At 42.0% G+C, this 18,770-nt stretch overlaps 1 protein-coding gene across 3 annotated transcripts in view; it reads left to right on the forward strand.

Moving 5' to 3' along the window:
* Nucleotides 1-18,770, forward strand: part of LOC124787315 (TNF receptor-associated factor 4) — a 419,684-nt gene that overhangs the window by 274,795 nt on the left and 126,119 nt on the right. The window contains exon 1 of one of the 3 annotated variants that reach the window (XM_047254330.1): nucleotides 17,330-17,516. The exons of the other annotated variants lie outside the window; for them this stretch is intronic. Coding sequence (XP_047110286.1) covers nucleotides 17,400-17,516 — 117 coding nt within the window. The 5' untranslated portion in view covers nucleotides 17,330-17,399. Of the gene's footprint in view, nucleotides 1-17,329; nucleotides 17,517-18,770 lie in introns of those variants that run through there. 3 annotated transcript variants of the gene reach the window in all.

Raw genomic sequence — 18,770 nt, forward strand, 5'->3', positions numbered from 1 at the left:
TTATACCTGTCTTTATCAGCAATACATTTCAACAAATTAAATATATCAAATCACCACACTCTTTCAGGATACTCATACTTTCGAAACATTACTGACCACTACTTCATTTGTGTTGCCTATTGTATTATTAGTTTATTAATGCTGATAGTGTGTATGCAACCACTGAAATGCTGTTTCTCGTCGCGACGAGCCGATTAAAACATCGTTATTCGTGAGGGCTTCTCGACTATTTACAACATGCACTCGAAACGTGATGTTCACATGTACGTAGTATAAAGTCTCTTATTACATCCATATCCCAATAATGATAGTGTAACTTATGTCCGTATCTCGGACGCTTTTTACCAGGAGCACAAAGGCGTCATATGTGTGGAAATTATGCCTTTTCGACTTTTTTTAACGGGTCGTAAGATACGTCAGCCTAACAGGCAGCAAGTACATAACCTTGTTTTACTTCCCTGCCTTGCTTCTAGAACACATGATTTTATAATATTCCTTATTCACTACCCTCACGATTAATCGTCTGCCCTTTCTTATGATCTGAAAACATTGTGGAGGCAGAAGATATAATTCCAGTGGCTAATGGCCCACCAGTTATTGAACTGGCATTGTTATTGACAAAATAATAAACAAAACAAAAAAGTATACAGATATATGTAACGGAAAACTATAGTGTACTAACACGGAAAACTATACTGTACTAACGAAAGGAGATGCAGCACTTAAACGGAGGAAAACGAAACACTACTTACAAGGGGAGGCCGCCAATTGTGAAATTCAGATTCGATTCATACTGCGCATAATAAAAGCTCATGGCCAGAGGTGTAATGTGGCAAAGCGCCAAGATGCACTTCTCAGCAGTTGTCGAGAAAATCGACAGTTAAAAGAAACCGTTGCGGTGAAATACTCTCTACGATTAATGATTTTTCTACAGCGTCATAGCGCAGCGGTAAGCGCTCGGGTTCGTAATCCGAAGGTCGCCGGATCGAATCTCGCGCCATGCAATATTTTTTTATTATTAGTTTTTTGCAATTCAAATATATATATAAACTATTAACGAATTTCTTATGCATGTTGGTGAAGGCGGATCGCTCTCCAATTGTACCGCCTCCATTTTTCCGTTTGTTTAACAGGGTGTACCAAAGCTGTCCCGTCCGCACTGATTTTCGACGATGTTATAAGTTGCGCTAGGGACCGCATCTACCTTCTTTCGAAGTTAGCAGGCAACTACGCTGTTACGGGGCGGCTCGTTTCGGCCCATTCAACATCTGTCCTTCAAGTGTAACGAGCGAGTAACGGAGTTTATATTTCATACCTGCCACGGCAAGTTTGTGTTCGTGGGGTCTCTATTCTAATTCGAACGTTTGACTTACGCTATACGTATTCGTTTCTACGTCTTCCGTTAACTATACGTGGTTAACATTATGAAGACAATTAATAACATTTGTGAAATACAACTTTGTTTCCGGAAAACATAATGATGTTCGAAGTCGCCAGTTTTTCCACGACAAACGACTTTCAACAACTTATTATATGCATAATTGCTGCAACTGATTGCCGGGAATTATATATATATATATATATATATATATATATATATATATATATATATATATATGAATTACAAAAAACAAATACTAAAAAAAAAAGTTGCATGGCGCGAGACTCGATCCGGCAATCTTCGGATTACGAACCCGAGCGCTTACCGCTGCACCACCACGCTGTAGATAAGGACTAATCGTAGAGAGTATTTCACCGCATTGGTTTCTTTTAACTATCGATTTTCTCGACAACGGCTGAGAAGTGCATCTTGGTGCTTTGCCACATTACACCTCTGGCCATGAGCTTTTATTATGCGCAGTATGAATCGAATCTGAATTTCACAATTGGCGGCCTCCCCTTGTTAGTGACAATAAAATTCAGTATACCGCAAGGCTGTATATTTCGGATGGGCAATACGTCCACTGCCCATATGCGCCATGCCGAAATGAGCATATGGCAGGAGTACCTTCCCGCTCACCGACTCACCCCTCCCGCAATGCTCGCGTGCCACGCCGCGCGAGAAACTTCCATAACCACAACGCCGCGCGACCTGGCGCAGGCGCGTGTCGCGTCCCAGTCGCGTCGCGTCGCAATTTGCGCCGTCACATTTGAACCTGAGAACCTACAAAAATTCGCGCTGCTCTGCACCACGCCACACGCGCTATATGCGTCTCAATTTACGCTTAGCCTTTTTTGAGGGTTCATTTTTTCCGCGCGCTGTTCGAGAGAGGAAAGGCGATGAAATAGCTTGAAGGTGGTTCGATGAACCCTCTGCCAGGCACTTAATTGTAAATTGTAGAGTAAACATATAGACGGAGATTAGCCACATCCGTTACCTTATCACTTCTGTGTTTCCCCCATTCGAATACGGGTCTGATGCAGCTCTTCGCACTGGTCTCTTGTCAATTTTTTTTTTTTTTTAATTTGTGGTAAGGTCTTATGGGACCAACCGCAGAGGTCATCGGTCCCTAACCTTGCACATTCAATCTAACTTAAACTAACTTACGCTAAGGACGAAACACGCCCCCATGCCCGAGGGAGGACTCGAACCTTCGACGGGGAAGCCGCGCTGATCGCGTCTGCTGTCAACGTATTTCTGTCTCTGCCTAACTATTGCAGTCTACATCCATATGAACCGACATTCAAGCCTTTGTCTCCCTCTGCAATAAGTGCACCCCCCTCCCATTACTTTCCATCATTACCAAATTAACAATTCGTCAATCCCTCCGGATACGCTCTTTCAACCTATCGCTTCCTTTCGTAAAGCTGTGTCGTACATTTTATTTTCTCCCATATAATCTTCTGGATTCGTCTGTAGAAGCACGGCATTCCAGAAACTTCAGTTTTATTCCGTTAAATACTGTTTATAGTCTACGTTTCACTTCCGCATCATGCTACACTCCAAATGATTTCAGAAAAGACTTTATAACATTTAAATCTATATTAGATATTAACAAATTGTTTTGAGAAACGTTTTTCTTTCTATATCAGTCTTCATTTTATATACTCTCTCATTCTGCCATTTTCCCGCTCAAATACCAAAACTCGTCGACTATTTAGTGCATCATTTACTAATCTAGTTTTCTCGGCATCGCTTGATATAATTTTACTACATTCCATTGCCGCTGTTTTACTTTATTGACGTTCATCTTACAAACCCTTTTCAAAACGTTACCCACACTATAGAACTATTCTCTAAAGTCTTTTGCTGCCGCTGAGAGTATTACAGTGTCTTCGTCAAACCTTAAAGTTTTTAATTAAACTCCTTAACTTAAAATCTATTTCCAAATGTCTCCTTGGTTTCTTTTACTGTTTATTCTACGCTACTGCTTCTATGTCATTTTGTTCGACAGCCTGTTTTTTGTACAAAGATAGCTTTCCGATCTCTTTATTTTATGGTTGCTACGGCATTCGCCTTAATAGATTGAAGGACATGATGGAAAATTTGTGTCTGTTAAAGGTCGACTTCTAAACATCATGAGCTGCACTTGAAATGATTGTTTGCGAAGCTGGTATTCCGATGTATAACCCATATGAAGGAACAAACACATGTATGCAGGGAAGAGCCGGGCAAAGTGGCCAGGCTAAAATAATTTTATTTTTTAAGCTGGGAGGCAATGGAATCGAATGTATAGAAATGGGTGATTACAATGTGCAGCTATTGAAGTACGATACGGAGCAGTTTAATTGCCTTAAGGTCAAATTAAATACTTCAAACAATTCAGTTTTCACATCGTGGCCACTTAGATTCAAACTATAAAACAAGGGATACAAACTGTTTTAACAAAGAACTAACTAAATTTTACTATCGAGTTCAGTTATTTACACTTTTAAAATTAAAGGTCACTGTATTCCTCAAGTCCAGTACAGAATTCGTGGATCCAGAGGGAGCAGATTGGCAGTAAATCCACTGCTCTTCTGGCCTTGAATTCGAAAATTTTTCTTCGCAGTACATGCACTCTGTCTTCACCGTTGTCGCTAAAAAGATCTCTTCTAGGGTGGGGTTCCTGCTCCTCGCAATTTTCTTCTCTTCGGCTGCTTTCAGTTTCTCCTTTTTACCTTCTTTTTCTTCTCTGTCTTTATTTGCTGCTGTCGCTGTTACACGGACTTGCTGTAAGTATCGCCGTGGAGCCCTTCTTTCGGTCGCTGCCTTTATGTTTTCCCCCTACATAGTGTGCCAGACGTCACCGCCAAGATGGCCACTTTGTCCGCATTGACGCCGCTATACAAAAGCTGTATATCCTCTAATAGCATGTCCGAAATTTCAGTAGCTAAAGTAGGATTATGGAGAGTACATATGACACTTCACAGTTTCATTAAAAAGACTTAAATCACATTCCCTCTCCACAATAAATAGACAAGCTGACCACTTATATCAGGGTGACTAAAATCCACTTAAACGTCTATAGCCCTGAGGAGAGGGACAGCAAACAGATCAGAATTCATTGGGTGGCTGGGCCCTCCGGGTGAATAAGTTAAAGCATTTACTGCGCTGTACCAGTGCCTTATAGCCCCCAGAACCCCCCTGGCAACTTTGCCCGGCTCTCCCTTACAACATGACAACTGTATATACGATTACAATAGCAGAAATATAAGTCTGCTTTTTAACGCACCTATAGCAATGCACGCTTGTCAGTTAATACAGAGGATAAGAAATCCGTCCTATCTCACAGTACACAGTTAATGTGTATGTTCTTGCTGTCAAATCATAGGCAGGGGCAAGTGTTAACGACTTCTGACAGAACCGTTACACAGCGTAAACATGGAACTGATAGATCAAAGAGTCTACATTACCTCTCTTTTGTAATTTCTAGAATGATATTTATGTACATCTGTGACCATGGAGGTAAAAATGCCTTCATACATGTAAAATATAATCTCTGGACAACTCGTATATGAAAATAGAATATACAAAAGGTATAAAATCGCAAAATAATTCAACGTATCACATCAAATAAGACAATTTTACTTGCACGATATGGAGAGACTGTTGAAATTTTGTATATACATTTTATTCCGCAACTCTGTTCATTAAGTATATTGGAAGCTTGTACGTGTTATGGGTGTATATTTCATTTTCTTATAGAATATTTAAAAATCTGACTTTTTCCGATTTATGAGTAATGGCGAAGTTTTTATTAATGTCATTAACAGAATATTCTCGTAAATGAGCACTGAATACTGAAGGATTGGCTTCACTAACATTAATATGGTAAATTTCGTTTTGAAGTTTCTCCCTGTTTGCCCAACATAAAATTTATCACATTCGCTACATATTATTTATGCTCACCTGACATGTTATAGTCTTGCATCTTATCTGTAGTGCTTATAAGACGTGCCCTTACATTTTTCTCTGTCCTGAAGCCAATTTGCAGAGGTGTAAAAAGTTTGTTGGCTCCAAAAAATGGTTTCAGTGGCTGCTGCTCTATCCCGTGTATGCAAAAATAATTTATCATCTCAGATCAAAGCACACAATCCATACGTAGACGAAAGTATTAGACACGAAAGCAGTAAATATCATGTAGACGTGCAATAAACATTTCAAGAAAAACCCTGGTCCGAACTGTATGCACGTGTTCAGTGTGCAAAGTACCTTTCTGCCTCAGAGCTGGTAACTACTGTTGCAAGAGATATCACGACAATTAAAATAAAGTTATACCTAAGTTGAACTATCGCTTGTCGAGTCTGTATTCTGAAATGGGTTGATGGTTAGTTGCGTTGACTACATTTAATGATAATATTTTGTTGTTATTAAGATGAAGTTTTACAAACCTACTGTAGAAAACATGTTACGATAATAAAACTTGGTTGATTCCGTGGAGGGGACCAAACAGTGAAGTCATTCGGTCCCATCGGATTAGGGAAGGATGGGGAAGGAGGTCGGCCGTACCCTTTCGACGGAAATATCCCGGCATTTGCCCAGAGCGATTTAGGGAAATCACTGAAAACCTAAATCAGGATGGCCGGACTCGGGTTTGAATCGTCGTCCTCCCGGATCCGTGTCCAGTGTGCTAACCACTGTGCCACCTCGTTCGGTCGACAATAAAACTAAAGTGTTACAGTGTGGATAAATTTTAAATATGTAAATTATTTTTCATGCCCCACTAGGGTAAATTTTTACGGCGTTTACCGGCCCCCTCAAAGAGTTGACTGATAAACATGCCATTGCTATAAAGATATATAATGTAAGGAGACTTCTATTCTGATATTATACGCGTATATATATTATCATGTTGTAGAAATAGATCTACATACAGTTGTTTGTTCCTCTGTATCAAATGCCACTGAGGTAGGGTTACACACCCGAATACTGAATTGGCAAATAAACATTTCAATTGCAGCTTCAAAAAAAATTTTAAGGCTGCGGAGTACCAGCCATTCCAGATCTTTACTTGTATCTTTGCCATTTAACAGTCATCCGACGTGTTAATTTTTCCATACAATTTGAGGGAAGCAGCCAAATCTTCGTAACTTTCTGCCACGATATTTCCATCCGTGATCTTCCGACCGTTTCCGGGTGTCCTGTTTATACCAAGAGATGGTCTGAAGGTTCTTGGCGGAAACATCATAAGAACAACGTTGAAACATCCGGTACCATTCTCGAAATTTTATGAAACGGCCTACATCTAGATGCCGAATGCGAAGCTATTGGCTTACCAACTGAGTCACCACGAACGGTTTTCCAAAAAACTTTAGCCATTGACGCTACTTCGATGTAAGAGATCTCGTTGCGAAAGCATACTTGATCTCTCAGCAACAAATAATCCTGGACAAATAGGGAGTATTATGACGAATGCAGGGATTAGCGATCACAAGGCAGTTGCTGCTAGGCTGAATACCGTAACACCTACAACCATGAAAAAGAAACGCAAAATACATCTATTTCAAAAAACCCATAAAAATGCTCATAACGCAATTTTCCTTCCGATCTGATCATGAAAGTGTAGAAAAGATGTAAAATGATTTCAAAGAGATAGTATCGACGGCAATTGAGAGATATATACCACATTAATTAATAAGTGATGATACTGATTCCCCATGGTACACAAAACGTGTTAGGTCGCTGTTGATGAAGCAACGAAAAAAGAATACCAAATTTAAAAGAACGCAAAATCCCCAAGATTGGCAAAGTTTTGCAGAAGTTCGAACTATAGCGCATACATCAATGCGAGATGCTTTTAATAATTTCCACAGTGAAACTCTGTCTCGGAATCTGGCAGAAAACTCAAAGGGATTCTGGTCATACATAAAGCACACCAGAGGCAAGCCGCAATTAATATTGTCACTGCGCGATAACAACGGTGAAATCACTGATGACACTGCCACTAAAGCAGAGTTACTAAACACGGTTTTCCTAAACTCCTTTACCAAAGAAGACGAACTAAATATTCCTGAATTCCAATCAAGAACAACTGCCAAGATGAAAACATAGAAGTGGATATCCTCGATGTAGCAAAGCAGCTTAAAGCACTCAATAAAGGCAAGGCCTCCAGTCCCGATTGTATACCAGTCAGGTTCCTTTCAGAGTATGCCGATACAATAGCTCCATATTTAGTAACTATATGCAATCCCTTGCTCACAGGGAGCTCCGTACCTAAAGACTGGAAAATTGCTCAAGTCACATCAATACTCAAAAAGGGAAATAGGAGCAAACGGGTGAATTACAGGCCCATATCACTAACATCGATTTTCAGTAGGATTTTGGAACATATACTGTGTTCGAACATTATGAATTACCTCGAGAAAACGATTAATTGACACACAGTCAGCACGAATTCAGAAAACATAGTTCTTGTGAAACACAACTAGTCCTTTATAATCATGAAGTAATGACTGCTATCGACAAGGGATGTCAAATTGATTCCATATTTTTAGATTTCCAGAATGCTTTCGACGCCTTTCCTCACAAGCGTCTTCTGACCAAACTGCGTACCTATGGAATATCGCTTCAGTTGTGTGACTGGATTAGTGGTTTCCTGTCAGAAAGATCACAGTTCGTAGTAACAGACAGAAAGTCATCGAGTAAAACAGAAGTAATATCCGGCGTTCCCCAAAGAAGTATTATATGCCCTCTATTGTTCCTTATCTGTATTAACGAAATAGGAGACAATCTGAGTAGCTGTCTTAGATTCTTTGCAGATGATGCTGTCATTTACCGTCTTGTAAAGTCATCGGATGACGAATTGCAAAATGATTTAGATAAGATATCTGTATAGTGCGAAAAGTGGCAATTGACCCCGAATAAGGAAAAGTGTGAAGTTATTCACATCAGTCGCCCTCCGCCCTCCGCCACACACCGTTGGGTGGCTTGCGGAGCATAAATGTAGATGTAGATGTCGTCGCAAAATTTCGATTACGCGATAAGTCACATAAATCTGAAGACAGTAAATTCAACTAAAAACTTAGGGATTACAATTACAAATAACCTAGATTGGAACGATCACATAAATAATGTGGGTGGAGCAACCAAAGACTGCGATTCATTGGCACAACACTTACAAGGTGCAACAGGTCTACTAAAGAGACGGTTTACACAACGCTTGTCCGCCCTGTTCTGGAGTATCGGTGTGCGGTGTGAGATCCGCATCAGGTGTGAGTGACGGATGACATCGAAAAAGTACAAAGAAGGGCAGCTCGTTTTGTATTATCGCGAAATAGGGGAGATAATGCCACAGACACGATGCGTGAATTGGAGTGGCAATCATTAAAACAAAGACGTTCCGACGGGATCTTCTCATGAAATTTCAGTCACCAGTTTTCTGCTCCGTTGGAACCCACCTACATAGGGAGAAATGATCATCACGATAAAATAAGAGAAATTAGGGCTCGCACAGAAAAATATTAAGTGCTCGTTTTTCCCAAGCGCCGTTCGAGAATCGAACGGTAGAGAGACCTTGAAGGTGGTTCATTGAATCCTCTGCCAGGCACTTTATTGTGAATAGCAGAATAATCATGTAGATGTAGATGTATATGTTGTTAAATACATAAACGGAAAATAGATTATTACAGCGGCAGAGAAAGCCTGCGTTATATCTAAGAGTGTTTTGTCAATTATTTTCGAAACATTACAACAGCAGACGTGTCACTGAATCGGGTTGTAAGGCGATTTTCGGTGATTCGGCAACTGCACTGCTGGCAGCGAAAGGCGAAGACCCGGATTCGACACCCGGTCCGGCAAACAGCTACACGTCAGGAAGTTTCATAATAGCCTGCACACTGCCGTTGAGTGAAAGTTTCGTTCCGGAAATAACCCCTAGGTTGAGGTTAATCCGTTCTCCGTTATATCCTTTCTGCCAGACGTGCTAGTCAGGTTAAGTATGCGTGTGAGACCGTAACTTTAACGAGATATGCTAGGTGTAAATCAGTCACCAATCCATTTTATCAACATCTTTATTTACTGTTCTGCCGATATGGCAGACATTTTCCATACATAGGACATGTTACTTGATGTTGGAATTTTCTGTCTACTGTAAATGGGAATGTGGAGGAAAGAATGACATTTAGATACGCTGTAATAATTTAGGTAGATTTTGCTACACATGAAATTCGTACTTTTCAACAACAGACAAATCGGTGTGCATTACAATGATGCACAAGAGGTTTGTATCCTTCTCGTCGTTACTGCAGCTTTTCCGTAGAGTATAATTCCTTTGATAGTTATGATTTTACAGCGGAATAGCGACGGATTCTCCAACGCGATCTTCTTTTCGTGACTTGTCGCAGTTATACCTTAACAATATGTTTCGGGTGCAGTTGTTTGTCTTCATTTTCGCATAGATTTTTTTTTTTGAAGTGTTGTAATGCAAGTTGCTTCGGAGTCCATGCCTTTGGCATTTACATAATACGCTCTTTCGATTTAACTTCAGACGTTTAGCTGTTGAACAGTTACCTACAGGACTACTATAAATGATTCATTCGTTTTCCAAGCTGTATATTTTCCAAAGCGTTATACGTACAAATGTTATTGATTCATGAATAGAGCCGCAAACTAAAGTTAGTATTTGCAATTGCTCTGGTCACTCGACATACGTCCTAGCGACAGTGAAGTTCGTTCCATACCTAATGTAGCAACATCCTATCAATGGTCATCCCTGCAGCTCCGATGCGTTCTCGGAGCTGTTCCCCTGTTATTGTTAGTGGGGTTACGTAATCACGGTCCTCAATGTACTGCCAAAGGGAAAAGTCACAAAGAGGCAAACTGGGAGGAAGAAGGGGGAGGGGGGGGGGGGGGACAGAGCCATATCATCTTCATCACTACGCCCAATCCAGCGATGCGGTAGTTCGTCGTGTTAGTAGCGACGAACATCGATGCTCCACTGAGGGGATTGGAAGATGAAATTCTCAGTATCAGCAGTGATTTGTAAAAAGAACCACAAATGCAACATATGAAAATAAGAGGTACCAGTCAGCCTTCTCACAGTAGAAAAGCCGCCCACACAGCTTCGCCTGCACAGAAAACATTAAACGTCGGGGAACCTCGGCCATGTCCCACAATTTCATGAGGATTTTCAGTGCCCGACACTGTAGATTAACTTCGCAAATAAATTGAAGGCTTCTTCGTCGTTGAATATCAGCATGGAGGCGAAATGTTCATTCTGAATTGTGATCCAAAATTGAACTTGCCGGTCATAATCTTAAGGTTTTAATTGTTGCACGAGCTGCAGGCGGTACGGTTTAAAATTTAACCGCCGTCGCAAAATTTTCCACACAGATTGCTACCGCATTCCAAGTGAGTGGTTTGCGCGGACTGCTGTTTTTTTTTTTTTTTTTTTTTTTTAACTCCATACGAAACTTTTCCTCGCGCTCTCTACTATTGCATTGATCGACGGGTTCTTTTCTGTTTACAAAGAGAACCAATGTCCTAAACTGTGGATACCAACGCACAATGCTCTGTTCACAGAGCGGATCTTTTCCATAATACTTTCCGAATGCACGCTGCAATGTTGTTACAGATAAAAATGTCGCATATTCCAACATACAAAACTGTTTTCTTGCTTTGTCGCCATTTTATCAAGGCACAGCGCTCGTAATGCCAATTGGTGGGCACAACGCAAACTCGAGGAGTTTGCGCTTCAATTCATGGTTCAAATGGCTCTGAGCACTATGCGACTTAACTTCTGAGGTCATCAGTCGCCTAGAACTTAGAACTAATTAAACCTAACTAACCTAAGGACATCACACACATCCAAGCCCGAGGCAGGATTCGAACCTGCGACCGTAGCGGTCACGCGGTTCCAGACTGAAGCGCCTAGAACCGCACGGCCACACCGGCCGGCTTCAATTCATGCATCAACCGTATTTTTACATTTCATACTTTCGAAAATATAGACGAAAATTAGTCTACTTTGCTTATTTTCATTCGCTTATGTCTTATGGTATTATATTTTGGGGTAACTCTTCCCATTCTTAATGGATATTTTTGGCCCAGAAACAGGCGGTTCGGGCAATAAGTGGTGTTAAGTTCACGAACCTCTTGTCGACCCTTGTTCACGAGTCTGGGTCTTTTGACATTGTCCCTCAGTATAAGCAGCTTTCACTGAGTTAATACTCGGCAGAAATCAAACCTTCATTTCGATGATACCGAGCGAGGTGGCGCAGTGGTTAGACACTGGACTCGCATTCGGGAGGACGACGGTTCAATCCCGCGTCCGGCCATCCTGATTTAGGTTTTCCGTGATTTCCCTAACTCGCTCCAGGCAAATGCCGGGATGGTTCCTTTCAAAGGGCACGGCCGACTTCCTTCCCCATCCTTCCCTAATCTGATGAGACCGATGACCTCGCTGTCTGGTCTCCTTCCCCCAACAAACCAACCAAAATTAATTCATTTCGATGACGTCCTTAACTCTTGTGCAGAAAGGTGTGCAGTATACTGCTGCATCCATTTTCAATAAACTACCACTCGAATTCAAGAATCTTAGCAGTAATCCACGTGCTTTCAAATTGAAACTGAAGAGTTTCCTCATGGGTTACTCCTTCTATTCTGTCGGGAAGTTCCTTGAAAAATTGAGCTGATTCTTGCTGTATTGTTGATTGCGTTTACATGACTTTTTTCGGGTTCATAAAAATTTTATTTTTATCCGTTATTACTTTTATGTTGTAATTTCATGTACTGACACGTTCCATGACCTTGGAGATTTGCTCCTCTATTTGGTCCTACGGAACTCTATGTGTTAATAAATAAATAAAAAGCAGTATGAATAGGTTTACAGGTGAAGAGATGGCCGCTATGCAGCACGTGTATAATTTTACTGAATGCAGTTTAAGAGCGGCACAACAGCGATATGTTGATCTGTACTCGCAGCGACGGCAACCACATCTAAGAACTTCTGCATCTGATAAAGCCAACTCCTCACGCACGCCCCCCTCAGATTTAGTGGTAAGACGGCCCAGTGAATAACGCGTCAAAAACTGAACACAGATCAAGAGTGAAAACAGGATGAAGCTGTACTGAACTGTGAAAAAAGAAACTAAATAGAAACAGTTGTAAGATGGCAAGAACTATGCCCGTTACATGAAGTCATTAAAGATCACTTAACTCATGTTGAGCGAACAGTAGGGCTGAACAAAATGACTGACAAGGCACAATGCATCTTGTAGAGGGTATAGTATGGACGTATTGGAATAATTAATGTCGCGTGATGGTTTTAAAGTAATTCACACGACATGAAAACTTTGTGGAAACGAGTCGATTTACTGGACGCTAGTTTACCCCAGGGAAGTATTTAGAGTTGACCGTGGCCGGCTGGGGAACGGCGAAGGGAAGCGACAATAGGCAGCTTAGGGCGGCTCATGCTCTGAGAAAGCGGTAACGCGGCGCGGCCTCCAGCCGCCTTAAGATGAGTGACAGCATGGGTGGTTGACCCCAACCCCATGCTGGTGTACCGGGAAGCAGACGGAGAACTTGTACGCCTGTTGATAAATGTCCGTTGTCCTGTTGTCAGGGAAACATGCGAGAAAGCCGTGCAAAGCTACGGTGGAGCGGTCAACAGAGGTCAAAATATGCATGATCGTGACTATAGCAACTTCACGCTGAATTCACGGTCTGCAGAGTCTGAAGTAAATCAGATGAAGAGCGACAGAATGAAATACGCCGGCCTCTGATGGGAACATAGGACCGAGGAATTTGAAGTACTCTCCTGGGAGTCAGAATTCCAGAAAAACTGGTGTTTGTGCAGACGCTAACCTTGATGGGTAGCCTGGGAGGAGCTAAATAGAAGAAGTTGAGAGGAAGGGGAATTTTGTGGGAATTTGTTCACTTCCCAGAGCAGCCATTGGTCGGCACTGGGAAGCCACGCATAATTAACGCGACTTGCGCTGCAATTGGCGTAAGTGATTTTGCTGGAGGGGAAACCGAAGCGAAGAGCGGACTGGGAGAAGTCCCCATAGAGGTCTTCCGTTCCCAGCTTCCCTAGAGTGCGGACGTGACGTTCTTTACTCAACTGGCCTGAGAAAGGGTGAGCATCTCTGCAGTTTAGGACTTAGCAAATGGAACGATTGAGCTTGGAGAAAGGAAGTTTTGGTTCAGCTATGTACTGAGCAAGATAGCTAGGAGTGAATAGACGAGCGCAGCCTTGCAGCACCACGAGGTCGGCCGACGTCCGCACGACGCCGCTCCGCCACGCTGAATTCGGTGATATTGCGCCCGCTCCGGCCAGTGATTAATTTGCTGCATCACGTCGGCAAAGTTTCCACTAGGGCCGTGTATTGTAGAATTCTTCTCGCACTTCGCATTACGCTTGGGTCAGTCGATAGGAATTACTTCTGATTTATCGCGCTTTACTCCACGCAAACGCAATTTATTACCACTGCCTGTTAGGAGAGTCATGTAATGTGATGATTGAAGGTCGTGAGTTTAAATAAATCTGTGCTAATCGACTGCATCTGTTTTAAATCAAGTAGTTGATATCCCAAGTCACTTTTTTAATTAATTTTATGTGCAACATTTGCATCTGGTGTTCAATAGCTGAATATAACATCAATGTGCATCCCTTTTTAATTAAAAGGGATCAATTCTGAACTAATTAATGTCAACACTGCCACCGCAGTTCAATCAGGAGTCACAGGGCCTTATTTCTTTCTTTGCGTTATCCGACACTGCGGCAGTTTTGCTGTCTCAGTTGATCTGTTAGTCAATTACCTGGGGTGAACACACACCAAAACCAGATAAGTGACGGGTAGGGTGTTACACAGTGAACGGCTGAAGTATCCAGGATATACAAATAGCGACAGCGTTGTGGTTCTGTGGTCACGTTGTTGGCCTGTGACGGGCAAGTCCCGGTTCAAATCTCCCTCGTGGCCTTTTATTTTCTTAGAAAAGTATGAATCGTCCGTCCGGTTATTGACGATGTCTGTTAGCTGTATTCAGGTTTGTGTCTCTGTTGTGGAACGTCCGTCAGCAACAGCGAGGTGTACGGAAGGGACCTCCAGACACAACGTACATCCTTTTTGTTCTACACAAGTATCACATGTTATGGCTCTCATGTTCCGTTTTGGAAGTTTTGACTCTTGGATTCGTCTCTTGTAATATATATCACACCCGTTTATTCGTTGTTTTCATTTCTGCGAGAGGACCATGCGGCGTCTCGTCCGCTCTCACTTTTCATAACATTTACTTGGGATGGTAATATTTTCTTACCACTTGACTTATAGTCTGTGCATCATAGTATGACAACCGTCGAGATTATAGAAGCAGAACAGACACGTTAATGAGCGAACGGACAGTTCATAATTTTTTGAGGAAACAAAAAATAATGTACGACGGAGGCTTGAACAAGAGTCTCCGACTCCGTAGTCTGACACCGTAACCACACAACCACGACGCCGTGGTTCTTACAGTTCGCTCGATGTTGCACGTCGGAACTTAGACTGGTTACTGTTTCTTTACTCGCAGTTCGGTATACCTCCTTTTTTTCATGCTTGATCAGTGTTCAGTTTTCGATTGGCTATCCACTGGGTCATTTTACCACTAAATCTGAGGGCGTGCGATGGGGAGTTCCCCTAGTGAGAGATGTTGCGTTACATTGTGTTTTGTGCTGTAGTTTTGGTGAATGCATGTAACAAGATTTGATTCTGTTGGGAAGATGTTTTCACAGGAACAATGGGATTAGAAACTTTGTAAATCGTAATTAAATTGACGAGTATCGAGCTGTTGCAAACCACGGGTCTCTTATTTAAAAAAAAAAAAAAATCAGAAAATATACATGAACAGTCGTGTTTCTCATCAGATATGTAAGTTTTATGTAGTTTTGTTTCATTTGCTTTGAAATTCCCGGAAAGAAATGGAAACCTATCACAATACAGTCACAGGTGCAAATATGACCTTGAGGTCTATTTAACTGTGTTACAGAGGTGAAGAGATTCTCAGAATTTCCTTGAGTCTGAGACATTATACCAGGTTACACACGACCTTATCTTTGGTGCGGGAGATCCAAAAAATTTCATGAGCTTGAAAGAATCAAACGTCTTTGGAGAACGTTGTGGACATGGGCAGGAAAAATGGAAGCAAGGTTACAGAAAATAGAAAAAAATACATGACGGGCATAAAGCTGACTAATGATAAACCACTAATAGATTGTAGACACCTCACAGACACTGAGATCGAATTGCTACAACCTTGTTTTGAGAGTAATGAAAAGTGCAGTGCGGGCAGTGTATTTTTAATTTTTATAAAAAATAACTTTTCACAGTATGCACTTTGCTCGAAAGGTTCTGCATCAGGGTGTGAGTTTCAGAGGGCACTTATCGATGAGGATACCCGCGTTCATAAGAAATGTTGATAACCATTAAAACTTCTTACAGGATGTAAACGACGCGTGCCTTTTAGATAAATGTCTCCACATCTAGTACGCAAAACCCGAGGTTCGAGTCCTTCCTCGGGCTTGGATGTGAGTATGTTGTCCTTGGCGTAAGTCAGTTTACGTTAGATTAAGTAACGTGTAAACTTATGGACCGATGACCTCAGTAGTTTGGTGCCATAGGACATTAGCACAAATTTCCAGTTTTTCCCGAATGAAAATTTCCTTCCCATAATTTGGGTATTAAAACCGCTGGACCACGTAACATGTGTTAGTGATACATCAATAAGCAGAACTAAAGTTAAGGACGAATTTGGGACAGACATTGGAGATTACACGGTGACCGTAGTCATCACTGCTGACACGAAGCGGCTCGTCGCACCACAGAGATGAGACTAGACGCTGCAACTAAGAAAATTTCATATAAAAGATACAAAGGATGACCAGCTGCTGTGATGCTATATGAGCTATTTGAAGTTCCGTATATACTTTCTTTGTTTCCCTTAACTTTGATTTTCAGTGTTTTAGGTACAGTTTACTCTCAAATTACTTGGGAATGTGGGAGGGGGGGGGGAGAGGTTATATAAATTTGTGTGCCATTTCATCCATCTATTACTTTAGAATGAGAGCAACAGCTTTCCTTAACTTTTCCAAAAAGAACTGGAAAGATCACCATTTTTCCAGCAATTTCTACGTGTCACACATCATACTCTTTGTTTATTTTTGCATTATGGGCTCAAATAGAAAGTAAGTGTTGTTCTCCTTTTATTAGTTACTACGCTGTTATCACATGGTGTGAATTGGTCTGCGTTAACCATGTAACTTTTCGTGTAAAGTGAGCCGCAACTGAATTTTTCAGTAGCAAAAATTAATAAATTTCATGGACGGTACAAGTGTGTTGCCTGAGAACCATTTGAGCTAAAACATTTTTCATTATTTCCACACCACTGTACGATATACAAATTTACGGCAAGGCATTTGGTACTGTATTGAATAGAGACGATAAATAGTTTTGTGTAAATCTCTGAAAGTTATGAAGCTGCGATAGCCGGTATCCTTAACCCATGTAGGAAAATCGCAGAGGAGCTAAATCTGGATGACCGGACGAGGTATGACCCGTCGTCTTCCCGAATACGAGTCCAGTGTCTCACCTTACTCGGTGATAGTTTAAGACACGACACTGTTGTTGGGCTCGAAGTGGGCGAGTTGCTCGGGCAAAGTCCCTCAGAGATGACCCCCTTTCGCTGTGGGTGGTGCAAGCGTAATAGGCGATCAGTGTCAGTCGCGCCGGACAGCGCGTCCTAGCGGCCCCACCGACGCCGCAACAACCTCTTCCACGCGCGGAAGCCTCAGGACTGCGCCGGCTTTTCTTACGCAACTAGGTGGGACGCGGATCAGCTGCTCCGACGCGACGCGCGCGCCTCTAGCGGCCAAGCTGGCAGGCGCCGGCCGGCGCCTCAGCGGTCCTGTCCCGTTCCTTGGCTCAGTGCGTTGTCAGACGCGGTTGCGCTAGGGTGGTTATTGCTGCGCTCGCGATTCTCCCGGTCGCGGCCCGGCGCCGACATGGTGCGTAGCCTGGCTCAGTGGACCAAGACGCTCAGCTTCCCCGCGCGGCTGTCTCCCAACAAGCAAGCGACGACGACCACGCAGACACAGACGCCGCCCCCGCTGGACCTGCAAGTAAGTGTGGCGACATTTCTCGGCCGGCGCATCCGCTAACGGACACGCCTGGAGGAGCAACAGCACAGCACCGTGTGCTCTTTGTCTGCAACTAACATCTCGCTGGCAATTCGCCAGCCGTTAGTTCCTCTCTCACTGCGGTTCAACGCTCTCTCGAGAAAACCTACGCAAATGGGCAACCAGATATCTCCGATCCCTGCGGACCTGGTCGGCGCAGCGTACTTGCTAGGAATTTGCTTTCTGTTTCCAAGTTTACAGACCCTCCCTCAGCTTCAATTTCCTACACAGTAAGAATGTGCAGTTGCAGCTTACGTTAGCCTTCTTACGAATTGTTGTTGTGATACATTCAAATGCAACAATACTGGTGCTCACAAATAACACGTGCGGATTGTAGTTTCATTCTGAAGGGGTTAACCCAATAAGAAGAGTCAGTGTGCAACAAAGACCTTTGGACATAACCGTTTCTTTTTTTAATTTCTGTTTGAAGTTCCATGTATACTTCCAAACTTCAGTTTCAGTTTTGTGACCTTTCTGCTCGTCATTACTGCAGATAACTTTCAGTTTGCACAAATAAATATTCAATGTTAGTAACACCATAACTTGTTCTATTTCCCATTCATACTGTCACATCATCATCATTGAGGGGATTATTTCCGCTTTTACATTTTGAATTGTGTTGGTGTCATGCACATGCGGTGCTTTCTGAAGTCGCCAGTGATACGAAGAAAAGACTGTGAAGTTTACCCTCGACTGTTATAATGTTGACAGTTGTTTCGTATATTGTCATACATATCAATAACTGTAAACCTGATATCGCAATATTTCGACAACATTACAAAATGAGTAGTTGAAGGCTTTTTCTTCGGAAATTTCGTAACGTATTAATGTCCCAAATTTATTGCTGAACGTATCAACATTGCATTTATTCTGGTTTTTAAGAAATTGAAGTATGATTAAAAAGCGTTCTTGGTATCAATCTGCATTGTACAGAATTCTGTGGTAATATTTTCTTATGGAATGAACGCGTCCAGGATAGGTCACAACTGCCGTGTAAGAGCGCAAGTACTAGTATAGTATAGTTTTAGTATAACGTTTCGTTTGGTAACGATAAATGATTCTCAAAGTCTGAGAATGAACGAGTACAAAAATTATGGTCGTAATTTACAACTTCGCTTTTCAAGATACATTCGTTAGTAAACCAAAGTAGGACGTCTAACTACGAAGCTTTTCTAGTCTAAAGTATATTCAGTCAAA

The sequence above is a fragment of the Schistocerca piceifrons genome, chromosome 1, assembly GCF_021461385.2.
Source record: "Schistocerca piceifrons isolate TAMUIC-IGC-003096 chromosome 1, iqSchPice1.1, whole genome shotgun sequence".
NCBI lineage: Eukaryota > Metazoa > Arthropoda > Insecta > Orthoptera > Acrididae > Schistocerca > Schistocerca piceifrons.